This window comes from Carlito syrichta, unplaced genomic scaffold (assembly GCF_000164805.1).
Source record: "Carlito syrichta isolate Samal-C Ts95f unplaced genomic scaffold, Tarsius_syrichta-2.0.1 Scaffold314595, whole genome shotgun sequence".
Taxonomy (NCBI): domain Eukaryota; kingdom Metazoa; phylum Chordata; class Mammalia; order Primates; family Tarsiidae; genus Carlito; species Carlito syrichta.
In genome coordinates, this window is record NW_007258691.1 from 161,246 (window position 1) to 177,878 (window position 16,633).

A 16,633-nucleotide genomic window follows, 5' to 3' on the forward strand; every position below is an offset into this window, starting at 1 on the left:
AGTTCAGTTTATAATATGTGAAAATCACAGAATATGTGAAATTCACATATTCACATGTTTTCACATGTCTCAGTCACATATGCCCAATTTCTGTACAAACGTTCAAAACTGTCCCAGAGCCTGCATGTGTACCAGACACCAAACACTTCGCTGTACTGCTTTCTGTTAATGCTGACCACCTCCCCGCCTTCCCCCGCCTACCCACCCACACAGCTCTCAGGTTATAGCAATTCCAACACACCCGGACAATCAATGTGGGATTTAAAAGATGGTCAGAGTTGTAAGGACCTGGGGAAAACTTCATCCTCTGAAGGTTCACTGAAAAATCAACTGACAAAAGGCAGATACCAATTTTTTTTTTTTTTTTGAGTTGGAGTCTTACTCTGTCACCCAGGCTGGAGTGCCAATGGCATGCTCACGGCCACTGCAGCCTCTACGTGCTGTGTTCAGGCGATCCTTCCACCTCAGTCTTCCAAGTACCTGCACACCACCACACCTGGCTAATTTTTGTGATGTATTGTAGAGACGAAGTCTTACCAAGTTGTCCAGGCTGGTCTCGAACCCCTGGACCCAGGCACAAAGTGCTTGTATTACAGGTGTGAGCCACTGCGCCCAGTCCCAATTTTTTTTTTTTTTTTTTTTTGAGTCAGAGTCTCAACGATGTCGCCCAGGCTGGAGTGCAGTGGCACGCTCACAGTCACCGCAGCCTCTCGACCTACTGGGTTCAGGTGATCCTTCTGCCTCAGCCTTCCAAGTAACTGGAACCACAGGCATGTGCCACTGCACCAGCTAGTCTTTTTTTTTTTTAATTGCAAAGACGAGGTCTCGCCCATGTTGCTGAGGCTGGTCTCGAACCCTTGAGCTCAGGCAATCTCGCCTCCGCCTCCCAAAGTGCTGGGATTACGGGCTTGAGCCAACGCGCACGGCTCCCAATTTTATTTTAAAGTGCATAACATGAGAGAATCCAGGAAAATGATGGCCCAATAACAGCGAAAATGGCAAATGCAGACACTTATGTTGAGGGGCAGCAAATGATTATTAGGCAGAACGAATGGACAGAAATTAACCAATAAATAAATGATTCTCTTCAGAATTATCTTGTGAAAATGTCCCTCCAGGTGTGGTTACATCCTGTCTTCTTTTCTGAGACAGATAACGAGATTTCACGAGGGGAGGAAGGCAGTAATGTTTCTTTTGGGAAGGACCTTCCTTGGTTGGAGGAGGAAATTTCAGAGGACCCCCTTGCGCTCGGGAACGAGGGGGCAAGACGAGGTCAGAGTCCGGACTACCAGGCGGCTCCTGAAGCCTCAGACGTCACCGCGCCGGTTGTTCTGTGGTCGCTGAGCCCCTCACGAGTAAACCGTCATATACTTCTTTCAACTCCTGTCTCAATCAGTATCTTTTAAGAAAACTTTAGGAATTCCTAGCTAGTATCACAGAGGAAAAGACCCACGAGACTTATTTCTCCCACCCCGCCTTCCTTCAGCAACCACGTGTGGACAGACTCCAGGCATGACCAGATCACAGAGGTTAGAGTCCTCCCCCTAAACCTGTTTTTGTAAACCAGGGATTTCCCAGATTACCGCCCGTCCCCTCCCGGGGGGAGCGCTCGCGACTCGAGAGCTTCCTTTGGGCACCGATGCGGTTCGATCCTGTTTTGTAAAAATGCCGTCAAGCAGCCCTCCCCAGACTCTGAGGAACACTAAGTTACAGACTGGTCCACACGCGACACCAGTTGCCATTTCCATCCGCCAGAGCGGCGACAGTCCGCCCAACGCTCGCACCCCCTCCCCCGGCCACGCGCTGAGCACGAGTCGCGCAGGTGCAAAGGGTGAGCGGCGGCGAGACGGCACGACGGGGCGGTAACGAATACGGCCAACTCAGTTTAGGGAATGATGTATCTTGCAAAGATCCTTTATTAGCCTCGTGTCTGGATGTATTACAAACGGGTTGGGCCGGACGTCCTTTAGCTAGGGACGGTCTCCTTGCCCCCTGAAGACGCCGAGCACAGCCCGTGCTGACCTTTCAGCAGGACCCGGCGATCCCAGCGCGAGAGGAACAGCCGAGGGCGGGCGCGGCCTGGAGGGACTAGTTGGCGCGCGCAGGCCGGCGTGGTGACGTCAGGGCGGAAGCGCACGCGGCGTGAAGCGGCCCCGTCCCGGCGGTCACGGGAATATCCGTCGCGCCGAGAACGCTGGTTAGTCTCGCTGGGGTTCCGGCTGCGTCGGGCTTGCGTGCAGCTCCAGAGACTATGGCGTCCGGGCCTCACCCGACAGCGACCGCCGCTGCCGCCTCGTCGGCCGCCCCTAGCGCGGGCGGCTCTAGTTCCGGAACGACCACCACGACGACCACGACGGGAGGGATCCTGATCGGCGACCGCCTGTATTCAGAAGTCTCGCTCACCATCGACCACTCATTGATTCCGGAGGAGAGGCTCTCGCCCACCCCGTCCATGCAGGACGGGCTCGACCTGCCCAGCGAGACGGACTTGCGCATCCTGGGCTGCGAGCTCATCCAGGCCGCCGGCATCCTCCTCCGGTTGCCGCAGGTCAGTGCTCCGGCCCAGGCCGGCGGGGCGCGACCCCCTTCTCGCCGTCCCGTGCCCCGATGCCACCGGCCCCGCAGGGTGGCGATAGCTCCCTCGGGCTCTCCTGCTCGGGCTCCAGAGGTGGCCGGGGCGGGACGGAGGGAAGACGGGCAGCCGGCGGGCTGTTCGGGTTGCGAGGGGGAAGGGGAGCGAGCGGCGGCACAAAATGGCGGCGGCGCCTGGTGCGGGCCCGTCTGACCCCTGCGCTTCTGTTCTTCTCTCTTGTCTGCAGGTGGCGATGGCAACGGGGCAGGTGTTGTTTCACCGTTTTTTCTACTCCAAGTCTTTCGTCAAACACAGTTTCGAGGTAAGCACAGCGGAGGCGGCTAAAAGGGATTTCTTCATCCGGAAATGGGAAGGAGTAGGGGTAGTGTCAGCAGCCAGCTTTTCCAGAAAGGGAGGGGTTTGGGCCTTTGTACCTAGTTCTCACTCTCCGGGAAGTGGAAGCCTTTAGATGTTTCAGAAACTGGAAAATGGATTCCGAGCCCAGGCGCTCTCTTATCCAGAGTTAGTTACAATTTGCAACTAAATGTAAAACTCCTGTGACATTGAGCTTGACACTGTATCCAAGATTAAAACAAGTTGAGCAATAAAAAATACAGCACTGGAGATGGGGAAACACCTCTTATCAACAGGGTGCCTGAATGAAACGTAATTGTACACCTAACCCTTAACTGTACCCCACAAAACCATAATAAAAGATATTGATTAATAAAAACAAAAAAATACAGCACTAGCAAAAGCTGGTAAGCTTATGGCCTAGAGTTATTCGTTATAATTTTATTTTGCCATAGGTTGTCCCTCTTATGTTCTAAAGTTTACTCATCAAAAAATAAGTTTAACCTGACAATGGTTCTTGTCGCCTTGTGTGTTATTTCAGATTGTTGCCATGGCTTGTATTAATCTTGCATCAAAAATCGAAGAAGCACCTAGAAGAATAAGAGATGTGATTAATGTGTTCCACCATCTACGGCAGTTAAGAGGAAAAAGGTAAGATTGGCATTATTGAACATAGCATCTCTTGCTACTGCTGTGCTGTGCACCAATCATCAAGTCAAAACATTTTTCCTTTCAAGTCAATACGGATGCAACAGAAAACCAAGTAATTTAGGTGTTAAAGTTCACATAGGAAAACACTGATTTAAATTAATTTGGAAAAAATAATTAACCAGTTATCTAAAGTTTGTAGAGGCAGTTGCATTTATGGACAATCCTAACAGTGCTGTGAAGCCAGTCCTGTGGCTTAAGATAAGACAAGAAAGGGAATACGTTTGGCTCAAGTGTGAGTGTATTCTGTAAGTTATTTTTCCTCCCCCCTTTCTGAAAGACTGAAGGCTGTTAGTTTTAACACTGTAGTTCAAGCTAATACTGTGGCAAAGCTCTGTGTAGATTGTTTTTTCTACTCGAAGTCCCAGTTAATTCTTTATCAATTGAGGTTGGCTTTTGTTAGAGTACTTCTCAACATTGAACTACGATATATCGCATAATACCGGATCTGAAAGGACTGCAGCATGATAAAGTTTGAAGTTTGAAGTCAAAGGGATTAAACAGGTATTTTGTTTTGGCCAGATATAGTCTCAGTGAGTGGGTTTAGAAAAATAACTATTTAAGATTGATTGGCTTGCATTTAGATAAGGCCCATTTATTTGATCTTGTAAGAAAATACAGACTGAAATAGTATCTCCTAGGTGTTGTGATAACATAACTTTATGTGCATCTGTGTGCTCCTGAGAGGAGGCGGTACCAAAAAGTTTGTAGCAGGGCTTCCTGCATCTACAAGTTACTTCTAATATATGCTTCTAGTATATGCTGCAGAAGGGTATACTTGGTGTAGATCAGTTTTTGTGTTCACTTTTTAAGGAACTGGTGATGTTTGAAAGGAAGTTATAAAAGGATTATAAGTTGTCCTGGGGGTTGGGTGTATTGGCTAGTGCCAAATTAGTATCCTGTGTAAGTAGTCCTTATTGGCCGAATCTGTGAATCTGTAAGTTGGCAGTAATGGATCTATTGAGACAAGCAGCTACTGAAGTAACTTTAAAATGACTAGCCTATTCTGAAAGTCCACAGATAGTTTTTTTAAAGGACTATTCAAAAAGTCAGAAACATTTCTGTCTAGACACTTCTCATAGCATTTTTCATCTTCTTACATGCGTTTCCTCCCCCATCTTTCCTCATTCACTTTAACTGTGTCTAAGGATAGAGTGATTTTTTAAAGATATCTTTTAGTTTCTTGGTTTGGAGTTCCTGGGAATTGGGAAGGTTTCAAATTGGTATAGAAGTAGTCTGATTTATTTAGGTATCTGGCTGATTCTTCAGGATGTTTAAACAGTGACACCAATACAAGGCTCTCTCTTAAGCCCAAGGATTCTATTTGCTTAAAGAAAATAGTTTTCTGATAGTTTTCTTTGAACCATTGAGCCAACTATTATGTAATCACATGATTATTTTTTGTGAAATTTTCCTGTGAGACTAAGAGTTCTTCCTTGATGTCAGAACAGGATTTAACTGTAAATACTTTGGAATTTAAGACAATCCCATCTGACTGTTCTGTCTTAGGTATTAGTGTGGTTTTCTGTTTTTGTTTTTGGTTATTGTTACAGAGAAACTGATTTTGTTTCAATCTTAGAAATCTGATTATAGCATGAATTTAAACGGAGTCGTTAATTGCATGGAAGCCTTTTTTTTAAAGCAGGATGTAAAAGTGTTTCTATGCATATTACAAGTTTACTCAGACATGTAACTTGTATATGTTATTAACTTCAACTCTTTTTTCCCTTGCAACCGACTATACAGCGACCAGCTACATTTACCAAAGCCTGGGTGATGTGGAGTGGTACATAGAGATGAAGCTGTCGTCATGGCAACAGTGAGTGAAGTATCGAAAATCCCCAAGGAGAAGCCAGTGCTCTGAGAATAGGTCACTGGAATCGGGGACTAACAGGTTGGCCACTGGTGAACCATTTAGAAAAACTCCTGTTTCTGGTTAAAAGCTTTTGTCTTTGCTGTCCAAGTTATTATAACTATAGCTTTGTGTATATAATATATATGTATATGTTTTTTGGGGGCATAGACTAATGTCATTAGAAAGTATTATCAGTGTTACACTTCAGTTAGGTAGAGCATATAATGTGTCTCAATGATGCTATTTGTTTTGATCTAGTTTATGTAAAAACTTTGTTACAGTATGTCCTTGATAATTACAGTGGAGGGACATCATACAATCTTTAGGTCATTGTTCTGCAGTCCTGATCACACAATTAGAATCAGCAGAGGAGCTTTTTAAAAATACTAGTGCTTAGTCCCCAATGTGGATTATTTGACCTATTTCCTTTCAATTTTTTATAGTTTGACAGTTGTCTTTTAAGGTCAAACTAAATGGCTGAATTTAGAGGGGAGATTGCCTTTCATTTCAGTAGTTTCCAAATACATACTTTTTAGAGAATAGCATTTTAATTCTGAAAGACTAGTTTAACCACTCTCATGGTGAATATAATGTATTTTCAGTATATTTACAGACCATAAAAGCTTGAATAGGTAAGCGTTGGAAAGGTGTTACGTGATGTCATTTAGTCCAACAACCTTCCTGCAGTTTATTTCTATGACTTTACAAAGTGGCCTGCAGTTCCTTTGAACACCTCTAAAGAAAGAAGGATCCTACTACTTTCTTTGAAGTGGGTCTTACAGATTGCTGTATCTTGAGTAGTATAAACTACCTGTCTAGTGTTAGTATAGTCACTTGATCTAGTTCCAACATTTCTGTTTTAATACATGAGTGAAACTAAACCATGTTTGGGTCTCTTTATCCTAATTTTTGTTGTTGTTGACTTTGTAATCACTTGCATTAACCGCGGGGGAAAAGCTTCGCCAGGAGACCAGATAATAAACCTCTAATGACCAAAATAAACCTCTAATGACCAAATACCCAAGGTTTTCTAGAATTTGAACGTTGTTTGCATATTAATCAGAAAAATCTGATAATAGAAACCTAAAGCAGAGGAGGTGTAGTTAGGTAGTTTGTGTGTTAATGAAAATTGTTTCCGTATTTCTGAGTATTCTCTTGACTAGATGAAGGCATCTTCTTTTAAAGAGATTTGAAAATGCTACCTCTCCAGACTTTCCTTGGCAAGGAAACCTTACCTGATCTGGGAGGAAGAAATTCTGGCAAGCCTTAACTTACTGTGCTTGTTGGGACAGAAAGTGTTAATTGATACCTTGTTAAAAAAGTACTTGCTTAAGTTGTTTTCCCAAACCTTTGCTCACTGCTGAATTATGGAGATACATTTTTCTATTCTGATACAACATAATTTGTCTAACATAATTTTTCTAAGGTAGTGTACAAGTTGTATGTACACTTTTTAAAAAATTTTACAGTCAAGAGGTCTGTGCTCCTTGATTTATGAGGTAAAACCAGTTCTGAACAAAATACAGATCAGGTTATATACCCACAAAAGTTAACTTAAAATTTCATGTTTGTATACCTAACCCTGAATTGTACCCCACATCTTTTATATTAAAAAAAAAAATTTCAGGTAATAGCATGACTAAGCAAGAAGTTGAGCTGTATGGTTGAATTATAGTAACTGGGTTTTGTTTTTTTTTTTTAATCTTTTGTTATTGAGATTGGGATCTTGACACACAAAACAAAGGAAAGTAAAGATTATAGCAGATAGATAGGCTATTAAGTAAATTTCTTAGTGATTAAGCCTGGCTTGGGATCTGACAGTAGCTATAATTCAAACAGGGTAGTTTAGCTTGTTTAGTGTAACTGCAAGAACAAATGAATTGTATCACCATTTAAAATTTGAAGGCAAATCTTAAAGCAGGTTATCTTAGTAAAAGATATAATTTTGATCAACATAAATGGAGAAAAATGAGCTGGAACTGTACTCTTAAACTTAATTTTTAATAGGAATTCTGATGGTATAGTCTGCTGTCTGGATTGCAGGGGGTTAAGAGTGAACTGGTGTGCACCTGTAACACAGGAGCTATTTTATCTGCTAATGCCAGTTGAAAGAGAGCCATCAGGCAGCCAATCATTTTCATCAGCCATCAGAAGAGTCTGAGGTGCATTTGACTTTTCCAAATTACCTATAATGACAAAACCTGATCATAAATCTTAAGATTTTTAAAATATTTTCATATATACTAGTGTATATGTAATTTTTATGTGTATACACACACACTCTTGCTCTTGAGTTAAATTTTATTGTTTTCAAATTTGGAATTTACTATCCTGATAAAATGGATTTTTCATTATATATTTATGTTAGAAGGCAGTTCAGTGTGGCCAATTGGTGGCCTCATTCCTCAGTTGTGTGGAATTGAACTGAGTACAGGCCAATTTAAGTAACAGCTGTTTTTCATCTTGTCAGCTCTGCCAACTTTTGTGATTTGATAAAAATCAGACTTGAGAAATAGTGTAGTAAGCATTCCATTTTTATTATAATTTTAAGTGGGAGAAAAGAAAATGATAGCTGACTTTTTATTCTGATAACACGTCACCATAGGATTAGTTAGTGTAGCTCATTTCAGATTGTTTTCTAACTTCAAGTGTATTGCAGTAGATTTTTGTTTTAAAAATGATTGTTTTTCTGCATCTGGCATGCATTGGGATAAATGTTGATAACTCCCTTAAAATAGATGGGCATTCTGCCTAGAGCAAAGACTCCTGAATCTTTTTGGTTGTAAAGGTACTGAATATGGGCGAAATATTCAAGTGTTCTTCTCCCCATATACTTACCTTATAATCAGTGTCTTAATAAAAATGTTCTTTTTAGGCTGGGCTCGGTGGCTCATGCCTATAATCCCAGCACTTTGGGAGGCTGAGGTGAGAGGATTGCCTAAAAGCCCATGGGTTCGAGACCAGTTCAGGCAACTTGGCGAGACCTCATCTCTAAAAGAAACAAAATGTTTTTGTTGTATGGACCTAAAATGTATTTAAAGGACATGGGTACATTTCATAAACATTTAAAAGAGAGTCCAATTCCTTAATATTTCCTGACCTTATTTAAAACTTCTCAGGAAGAAACCGGTTTTAAATTCTAAGACATAAATAAGATAGTCTTTTATTGTGAATAGTAGGTGTTTGGTTTTTTCTAACCTAACCTAAAAAACAAAACACTTGTTTTTAACCTAAAAAACAAAACACTTGGGACGGCATTGCTCGGATGTGCTGTTTGCAAATCATTAAACCACTGACATAAGCCTTCTGTGTTATAGACATGTTTGAGTTATCAAAATTGAGTCTGGCACAGAGACCTGGAATGTGTTATGGTTCCCTCATCATGGTCTTAAATACTAAAACATATTGCCTAACGACTATAGCCTTAGCCGAATTTGGCCTAGATCTCATGCATCACTTAGAGTTTTGAATGATTTTTCATCTTTATTTCTTTGGTAATTGAGTTGCATCTTTAGATTTAGTTTATTTTTATTTATTTATTTTTTTAATGGAGGTGGGTTCTTAAAACAATTCGAGGGCTATTGCCCCCTTAGAAGCTGGATTAGCTACCCGCTGTTTCCCCTAATTTTTTATTTTGGCCATAAAACAGCCAAGAGTTGATACTTTATACAATGAGTAAAAAAATCAGTCTTATGAGGACTTTATAAGGACTTTATAACACTGTAAATTGTCTCAGGAGCACATTAGTTTTGTTTGTGATAATAAATCATGCTATCACTAAAGTATATATAATCAGAATGGAAAAGTTGACGAGGATAAATTCAGAAGTATTTTAAGAGTGAGTTTTTTTTATTACAGAAGTGAGTTAGGAATTTAGTCTAGATGAATGTTTAATTAGCATAACTTGGACAGCACAAGATTAATGCTTTAACTTGTTTGCAGGAGTTTAAAAAGCTGGTTTCTGTTGCCAATAGTTGGTTGGAAGGGAAAATGGAGATGCCACAAATAAAATTTTTTGGATGTGCAAAACAGTTTTGATTTTATTTCTTACAAACTATAGGACTCCAAGCCCCCTGATCCTTGATCAGAACTACATTAACACCAAAAATCAAGTTATCAAAGCAGAGAGGAGGGTGCTAAAGGAGTTGGGATTTTGTGTTCATGTCAAGCATCCCCATAAGGTGAGTTGTAGAGTATTGAAATTACATTCGTAAGTATTAGGGCTTTTCTTTAGAATTTTTACATTAATTTGTGTTATATTTATATGTGAAAGTTAACCTTGGTTTTAAAAGCATTTGGATATTGAGATTTATTGGTAAAATGAGAGTCAAAAGACATAGGTTCAAATCTTTAGTCTTAATTGTGTGCTCATAGAGAAGTTCTTTTTGCTTCTGTCATTAAGTCCCAGTTTTCCCACTTAGATGGTGGAATTCCTCATTCCAAGGAATAAATAATATGCAGCTGCAAAAAATATGTGGCACATTTCCTGTTGTAGTAAAAGGTTCTCAGTGCAGTGGTGGTTCATTGTTACCATTATTGGAAGCTCCTAGGTCTTTCTCAGCAACTCTTTGCTTTCATATTATCAACATAAATGGTTTTGAGAGCTGATGCTCAGTTCAGGACAACCTGGGATAGAAAGGTCCCATGAGAAATTAGATAAAATAATCTAGCACAGTGCCCATCACATAGTAAAGTGTTCATGAAAAATATTTTTAATTGAATTACCTACTTTTTCCTTTATAATTTTGGAATATGCTTAACATCCGTTCTTATAAAATAGTAACAATTCACATTGAGTTTCAGACATATTTTTGGTTGGTCTATATTATCCACGCAGAATTAGAACTTAAATCTAACATTTTCAATTACTTTTTTCATTGAACTCTATACTGAAAGAACTACCAGTGTGCTAAATTGAGGTTTTTTTTCCCTTGTCCTTCAGATCATTGTTATGTATTTACAAGTCTTAGAATGTGAACGTAATCAAACCCTGGTTCAAACTGCCTGGTAAGTTGCTTTTTTAGATTTCTTTCCTAGCCAGGAAAACAGAAGCAGAAATAAAGTAAGTTTCATTTTCCCTTTCCAAAATAATGAGATACATTTGTTTTGGGGCTTTTTTTTGTTTGTTTTATTTTTTAACCAAAAGGTAAATAATGCTTATTTCTGCTTCCTGTTTTCTTGGCTTGACTAATTACTTTTAATGGAGAACTCAATTTAACTTTGTTCTTTTTTCTACTCTTTAATTAAAGGGTAGTCCATGATGGTAAGTCATAGAACTCTGCCCTCTGCACTTCAGCCCATGACCTCAGGATGGCCTGATTGGCTGCCCTGCTCTCCAGCCAATCCAGTGCAAGCTCTCATCCGAGATTCACTGAAGTGGTCCATATCCATCTGGCAGCATCTTCTAGTTCTGTCGGGGTGTCAAAAGGATTTGTATATTTGCTTCTAGAAGTAACTATATTTGACATGCCTATGTATTTCATGTATACTTGTAACTATCAAAATTGAATAGTTAATTTTTTTGATAGATTTGTTGTCCAGCCATTATGAATTAAATGAGTTTTTTTGGTTAGGAGTTTGATTCAATTTTTATTTTTAGTGTGTACAGCATGAGAAAGACGACTACAAATTGGAGCTTTAAGTGGGCACCAGTTCCCACATTGGGTTAATAGCTACTGGGCTATATTGCAGGCAATATTAGAAGTAAAAATTACTTAATTTTTAAAAGCGATGTTATTATTATATTGCTAAAATGTTTTAAAACTTGGGACTTTTGAGGTGTAGATGTGTGATTTGGAGTGCTGGCTTATTTAAAGGTCAAGAGAGGAAGTTGTGGTTCAACCACAACTACTGTTTCATAAGACTGTTGATGTGCAGGACTTAGTGGAGTAATTTTTATGTCCTGGACTTTCCAGCAAGATGTCCTTTTTATGACTGCCATGCTTTTGGACTCAGTAAATATTAGTAATATTAGAAAAGTCTTGTTGTTTGTATAAAATGCATATTTTAAATGTGTCCCATAAAATGATTTTTAGCAGTTTTCATGGGGTAAGGCTTTTTAAATAAAAATAGTCTGTTTAATTTTAGCTTAACCTTTCAAATGACTTGTAAAAATTGCTTTAATAGTTTAGGAATATTGTGGAGAGGGTTCACTAATGAAAGTCCAGCAATTTATTAACTGAAGTAGGTTACTGCTTTTACCTAGTCGCAAAAAAAGGTATGTAAACAAGGCCGTTATGTGTATTTATTGTTCTTTACTTTCCTGCCTAGATTTTCTGAAGTTACTTTAGTTTTCTTAATATTATTAAGTTTAATTTGGTGGATGCTTATTAACAATGCCTTTTACCCCTGTTACAGTAATTTGAGTTTTTGAAAGAACTTGGTTGACACTGCTTTTTATTGTGGATAAAGGAGAGATGGTCAATAATTAATGGCTTGAAGTATTATTGGAGTGGTGTATCATTTCTGAAACTAGTCATATCAGAATCGACTTTCAAATCATTGCTTTTTATAGAAATATTACTAAAGAACTTTAGGAGTAATTTCTATTTGAATAATAATATAGATTAATTTAAAAGGGCTTTGATCATATATAGGAAAACTGAAAAATGGTCCTAGTCTTAAATTCTTGTTTCTTATTGATTTTTGAATTAAGAGTATATGGTAGAATATGAGAATGTGAATATAAATGAGAAGAAAAAAGAATAAAGTAGATTGAGTCTCCAATTTTATGTAAGCTTCAGAAGAACTGATTTGTTTATATACAAGCTTATTAGTTAAAATATTTTTCAGGAATTATATGAATGACAGTCTCCGAACCAATGTTTTTGTTCGATTTCAACCAGAGACTATAGCATGTGCTTGCATCTACCTTGCAGCTAGAGCACTTCAGGTAGGTGTATATACCCTATTTTGTTCTATAGAGTAAGTCATAAGAATTTTCAGTGGGTCCAACAAAAACCAGGGCATTTTTAATCTAAACTGTTCTGTTTTTATGGTTTAGATTCCATTGCCAACTCGTCCCCATTGGTTTCTTCTTTTTGGTACTACAGAAGAAGAGATCCAGGAGATCTGTATAGAAACACTTAGGCTTTATACCAGAAAAAAGGTACTTTTATTCAAGTTTGTGCCGACATGCAAGAATCTAAACGGCTGAAAGGGAGAAATACTAACTCCATTTTCCTCCAACAGCCAAACTATGAATTGCTGGAAAAAGAAGTAGAAAAACGAAAAGTAGCCTTACAAGAAGCCAAATTAAAAGCAAAAGGATTGAATCCTGATGGAACTCCAGCCCTTTCAACTCTTGGTGGATTTTCTCCAGCCTCCAAGCCATGTAAGATAGAATTAAAGCAACTTGGGGGCACTGAAAGTGTGCTGTTACTAGAAAGCTTTAGCATTCAATATTTGCATAGAAAAATTATATTAAGAATTTATTACTGTTACTGTTTTATCTTACCACAGTCACGTGAAGACTGATACTTAGAAGCATGATACTCTGAGTTACATTTGGAAAACAACTTTTGGCCCTTTGTTTAGTCTAATACTTAACATGCCATTATCATATCTTAAAGCATCACCAAGAGAAGTAAAAGCTGAAGAGAAGTCACCTATCTCCATTAATGTGAAGACAGTCAAAAAAGAACCTGAGGATAGACAACAGGCTTCTAAAAGCCCTTACAATGGGTGAGTGTACTTCAGTTAGAAAACAGCCTAAAGCAGTCTTTTTTATGTATTCACTTTTTTTAAAAAACAAAAGTGACATTGCAAGAGATGTCTATTTATTTTCTAACACTAAATTTGTAACTAAAATTATGGGGGGTTTTTTTGTTGTTTTCTTTTTCCTAAAGTGTAAGAAAAGACAGCAAGAGAAGTAGAAATAGCAGAAGTGCAAGTCGATCAAGGTCAAGAACACGATCACGTTCTAGATCACATACTCCAAGGAGACAGTAAGTAAATGGTTTCTTAGGGAAGCAGTCTTACTTTGGTGTTTTGTTCATTGCTTTTTCTTATTTAAAAATCAAATACAAACTTTTCAAAATAGGCTATAATTAGACTTTTTAACATGAAGTAAATTTTGATAAGTAAATTTGGAGACATATTCTGGATATATAATATCTTATGGCATTCCATTTTCTCCCATGTTTTTTGGAGAAGAATAGGGACTATGCACAAAGTGCTGTGTGGGTGTATAACATCTGTCTATAATGTAAAGACATCTTTTCATTAGAGTTAGAAAATATATTTAATTAACCCCTTATTAATAACTAATAATCAAATTAACCACAGCCAATGATTCTTCCCTAGTTAGGTTTGTAAATAGATTGTTTTTTCAATGACTCTTTTAAGCATGTGGGAAATATTCGATAAAATGCTTGTTTCTAAGACACTGTAAGAGTTGCTAATTACTTCCCTCTTTGGAATACAGGCATAAGTGTATTTAAGATTTGTCTAATATGTTACAGGTGTGGACATCTATATAAGAGAGGGGTAAGGAGATTTAGAAAGTCAGTTCTGGTTTGTCACCGATAGTTTTGTTTTGAACTTGTTGTGACCAACCACTAAAATAACCTTCCCCACAGAAAATCTAAACTTCAAATTTTTTATCATTTAAGTTATAATAATAGGCGGAGTCGATCTGGAACATACAGCTCAAGATCAAGAAGCAGGTCCCGCAGTCACAGTGAAAGCCCTCGAAGACATCATAATCATGGTTCTCCTCACCTTAAAGCCAAGCATACCAGAGATGATTTAAAAAGTTCAAATAGACATGGTCATAAAAGGAAAAAGTCTCGTTCTCGATCTCAGAGCAAGTCTCGGGATCACTCAGATGCTGCCAAGAAACACAGGCATGAAAGGGGACATCATAGGGACAGGCGTGAAAGATCTCGCTCCTTTGAGAGGTCCCATAAAGGCAAGCACCATGGTGGCAGTCGCTCAGGACATGGCAGGCACAGGCGCTGACTTTTTCTTCCTTTGGGCCTGCATCAATTCCTGGTTTTGCTGATCTACAGTGTGATGTATGGACTCATACTCAAAACATTAAACACAAATGGATTAGGATTTGATTTATTAAAACCCTCTAGGTCTCTAGAAACACTGAGGACATTTTCTTTCAGAAAAGAACTATGTTAATTTTTTTTGCACATTAAAATGCCCTAGCAGTATCTATTTGGAAACCATGGTCAGGTTCAATTGTACTTTATTATAGTTGTGTATTGTTTATTGCTATAAGAACTGGAGCGTGAATTCTGTAAAAATGTATCTTATTTTTATACAGACAAAATTGCAGACACTGTTCTATTTAAGTGGTTATTTGTTTAAATGATGGTGAATACTTTCTTAACACTGGTTTGTCTGCATGTGTAAAGATTTTTACAAGGAAATAAAATACAAATCTCGGTTTTTCTAAACTGCTTCAAATATTTTATTTAAATAAATTATTAAAAAGTGAAACTTCAGCAAAACAGCTGTACTGGTTTTCTGACAAACCTTTTCTCCATTAAATGGTAGTTTTCAGTTTATTAAAATGCAATTCTTACCTACATTGTGAGCTATTATTAACAGTCTTCCCTGTATATGTGGGAAAAGTAAATGGAAGTGGCCCAAATGTAACATTAAATGTTACACTGTAGCATTAAACTCAAAACTTGATTTGCCCTTGAATAGTACCATAAGGTAATTTTAAGTTAGTTTTAAGTACTTGAACCTGTTTCTAAGTGAGTTGCCCTACTGAACAAACCCAAACTAAGATGGCAGTAAATAAGACCCACCTATTGAGCCTTAATGGTTCTGTAGAACTTAGGCATTTAATATTATTTAATGATTATTATTTAAGCTAGGAGAATTCAATGATAAGGTGAGAGGCCCTGGGCCTGGCTGGGTTATTATAGTACAGTCTAACCACAAAGAAGTTTTTGATTTTTTTTTTTTTTAAGCCAAAACAACCAGATGAATATTTTCAAGTTATTCACATTGAGTATTTTTTCTCCAACATAATGAAAATCAATTTAGAAATCATAAAGGAATGGTTCATTGCAGTTATACTAAGGTTTTTATTATACTTTCTTATTTTTTTCTTTCTACCTACTTTGATTTCTTGTCCACTAGACTTGGTTCCAAGTGATTGCTGTTGTTTAAAAAATTCAGATACCCCCAGAGAGAATGACTACTGCCACTAAAGATATTTTTAAAGTTGTAGTTTGTGACAAGGACTCCAAAGAAAACTTATGACATGTTCAATGGTGGGCAGTGGGGCTGGGAAAAGTAAATAGCTTCCCAAGCCAACTACTTGGAATGAGACGAGATTCACTTGGATATAAAAGTGTCAGGTATACTTCTTAAATCAGCTGTAGTTCTAACTATAAAAACTAATGAGACTTAGCATAAGTTATCGACTTCATGCTACCTTGAAAGATGGTATATAGTTCATTCGGACATTTTTTCTTTTTGAGTCTTGAGTCTCACTCTGTTGCCCAGGCTGGAGTGCAGTGGCACACTCAGCCACTGCAGCCTCGACCTACTGGCTCAGGTGATCCTTCTGCTTCAGCTTTCCAAGAAGCAACAACCACAGGCATGTGCTACCATGCCTGGCTGATGTTTTGATGTATTGTAGAAATGAGGTTTTGCCATGTTGCTCAGGCTGGTCTCGAGGTCTCATACCCATGGACTCAGACAATCCTCTCTCTTCCACCTCCCAATTCTCACGCTAGAATTACAGACATGAGCTATCGCACCAGGCCTTGAACCAAATTCTTTTTGTTTTGTTTTTGAGCTGGAGTCACACTGCAGCCTCGACCTGCTGGGCTCAGGCAATCCTTCTGCCTCAGTCTCCCAAGTGTTCCTGGAACTACAGGTCCATGCTACCACACCCTGATAATTTTTTGATTTAATGTAGAGATGAGGTTGCATTTTGCCCAGGCTGGTCTTGAACCTGTGGGCTCAGGCAGTCCTCTCGCCTCAGCCTCCCAAAGTGCTGGGATTACAGGCTTGAGCCACCGTGCCTGGCCTTTTTTTTTTTTTTTTTTGAGTTGGGAGTCTCACTCTGTCGCCCAAGCTGGAGTGCAGTGGCAGGCTCATGGCCACCACAGCTTGACCTGCTGGGCTTAGGCAATCCTTGCTTCAGCTTTCCAAAGAGCTGGAACTAC

At 38.9% G+C, this 16,633-nt stretch overlaps 1 protein-coding gene across 1 annotated transcript; it reads left to right on the top strand.

The window, feature by feature from the left end:
• The first annotated feature begins 1,621 nt into the window (after nt 1-1,621).
• On the top strand, nt 1,622-14,945 carry CCNL1 (cyclin L1). Its single transcript, XM_008071632.2, has 11 exons — nt 1,622-2,548; nt 2,820-2,894; nt 3,468-3,577; nt 9,550-9,670; nt 10,432-10,496; nt 12,282-12,381; nt 12,493-12,597; nt 12,681-12,822; nt 13,061-13,172; nt 13,337-13,435; nt 14,102-14,945. The coding sequence occupies exons 1-11, from the start codon at nt 2,252-2,254 to the stop codon at nt 14,448-14,450; spliced, it is 1,575 nt and encodes a 524-aa protein (XP_008069823.1). The 5' UTR covers nt 1,622-2,251; the 3' UTR covers nt 14,451-14,945.
• Nucleotides 14,946-16,633: the final 1,688 nt, after the last annotated feature.

Bases quoted from the DNA above. Each gene is read 5' to 3' on its own strand.
- CCNL1 (XM_008071632.2), top strand. From the start codon at position 2,252: ATGGCGTCCGGGCCTCACCCGACAGCGACCGCCGCTGCCGCCTCGTCG. The intron at 9,671-10,431 runs GTGAGTTGTAGA...CTTGTCCTTCAG, and splicing joins ATGTCAAGCATCCCCATAAG to ATCATTGTTATGTATTTACA. The intron at 13,436-14,101 runs GTAAGTAAATGG...TTATCATTTAAG, and splicing joins TCACATACTCCAAGGAGACA to TTATAATAATAGGCGGAGTC.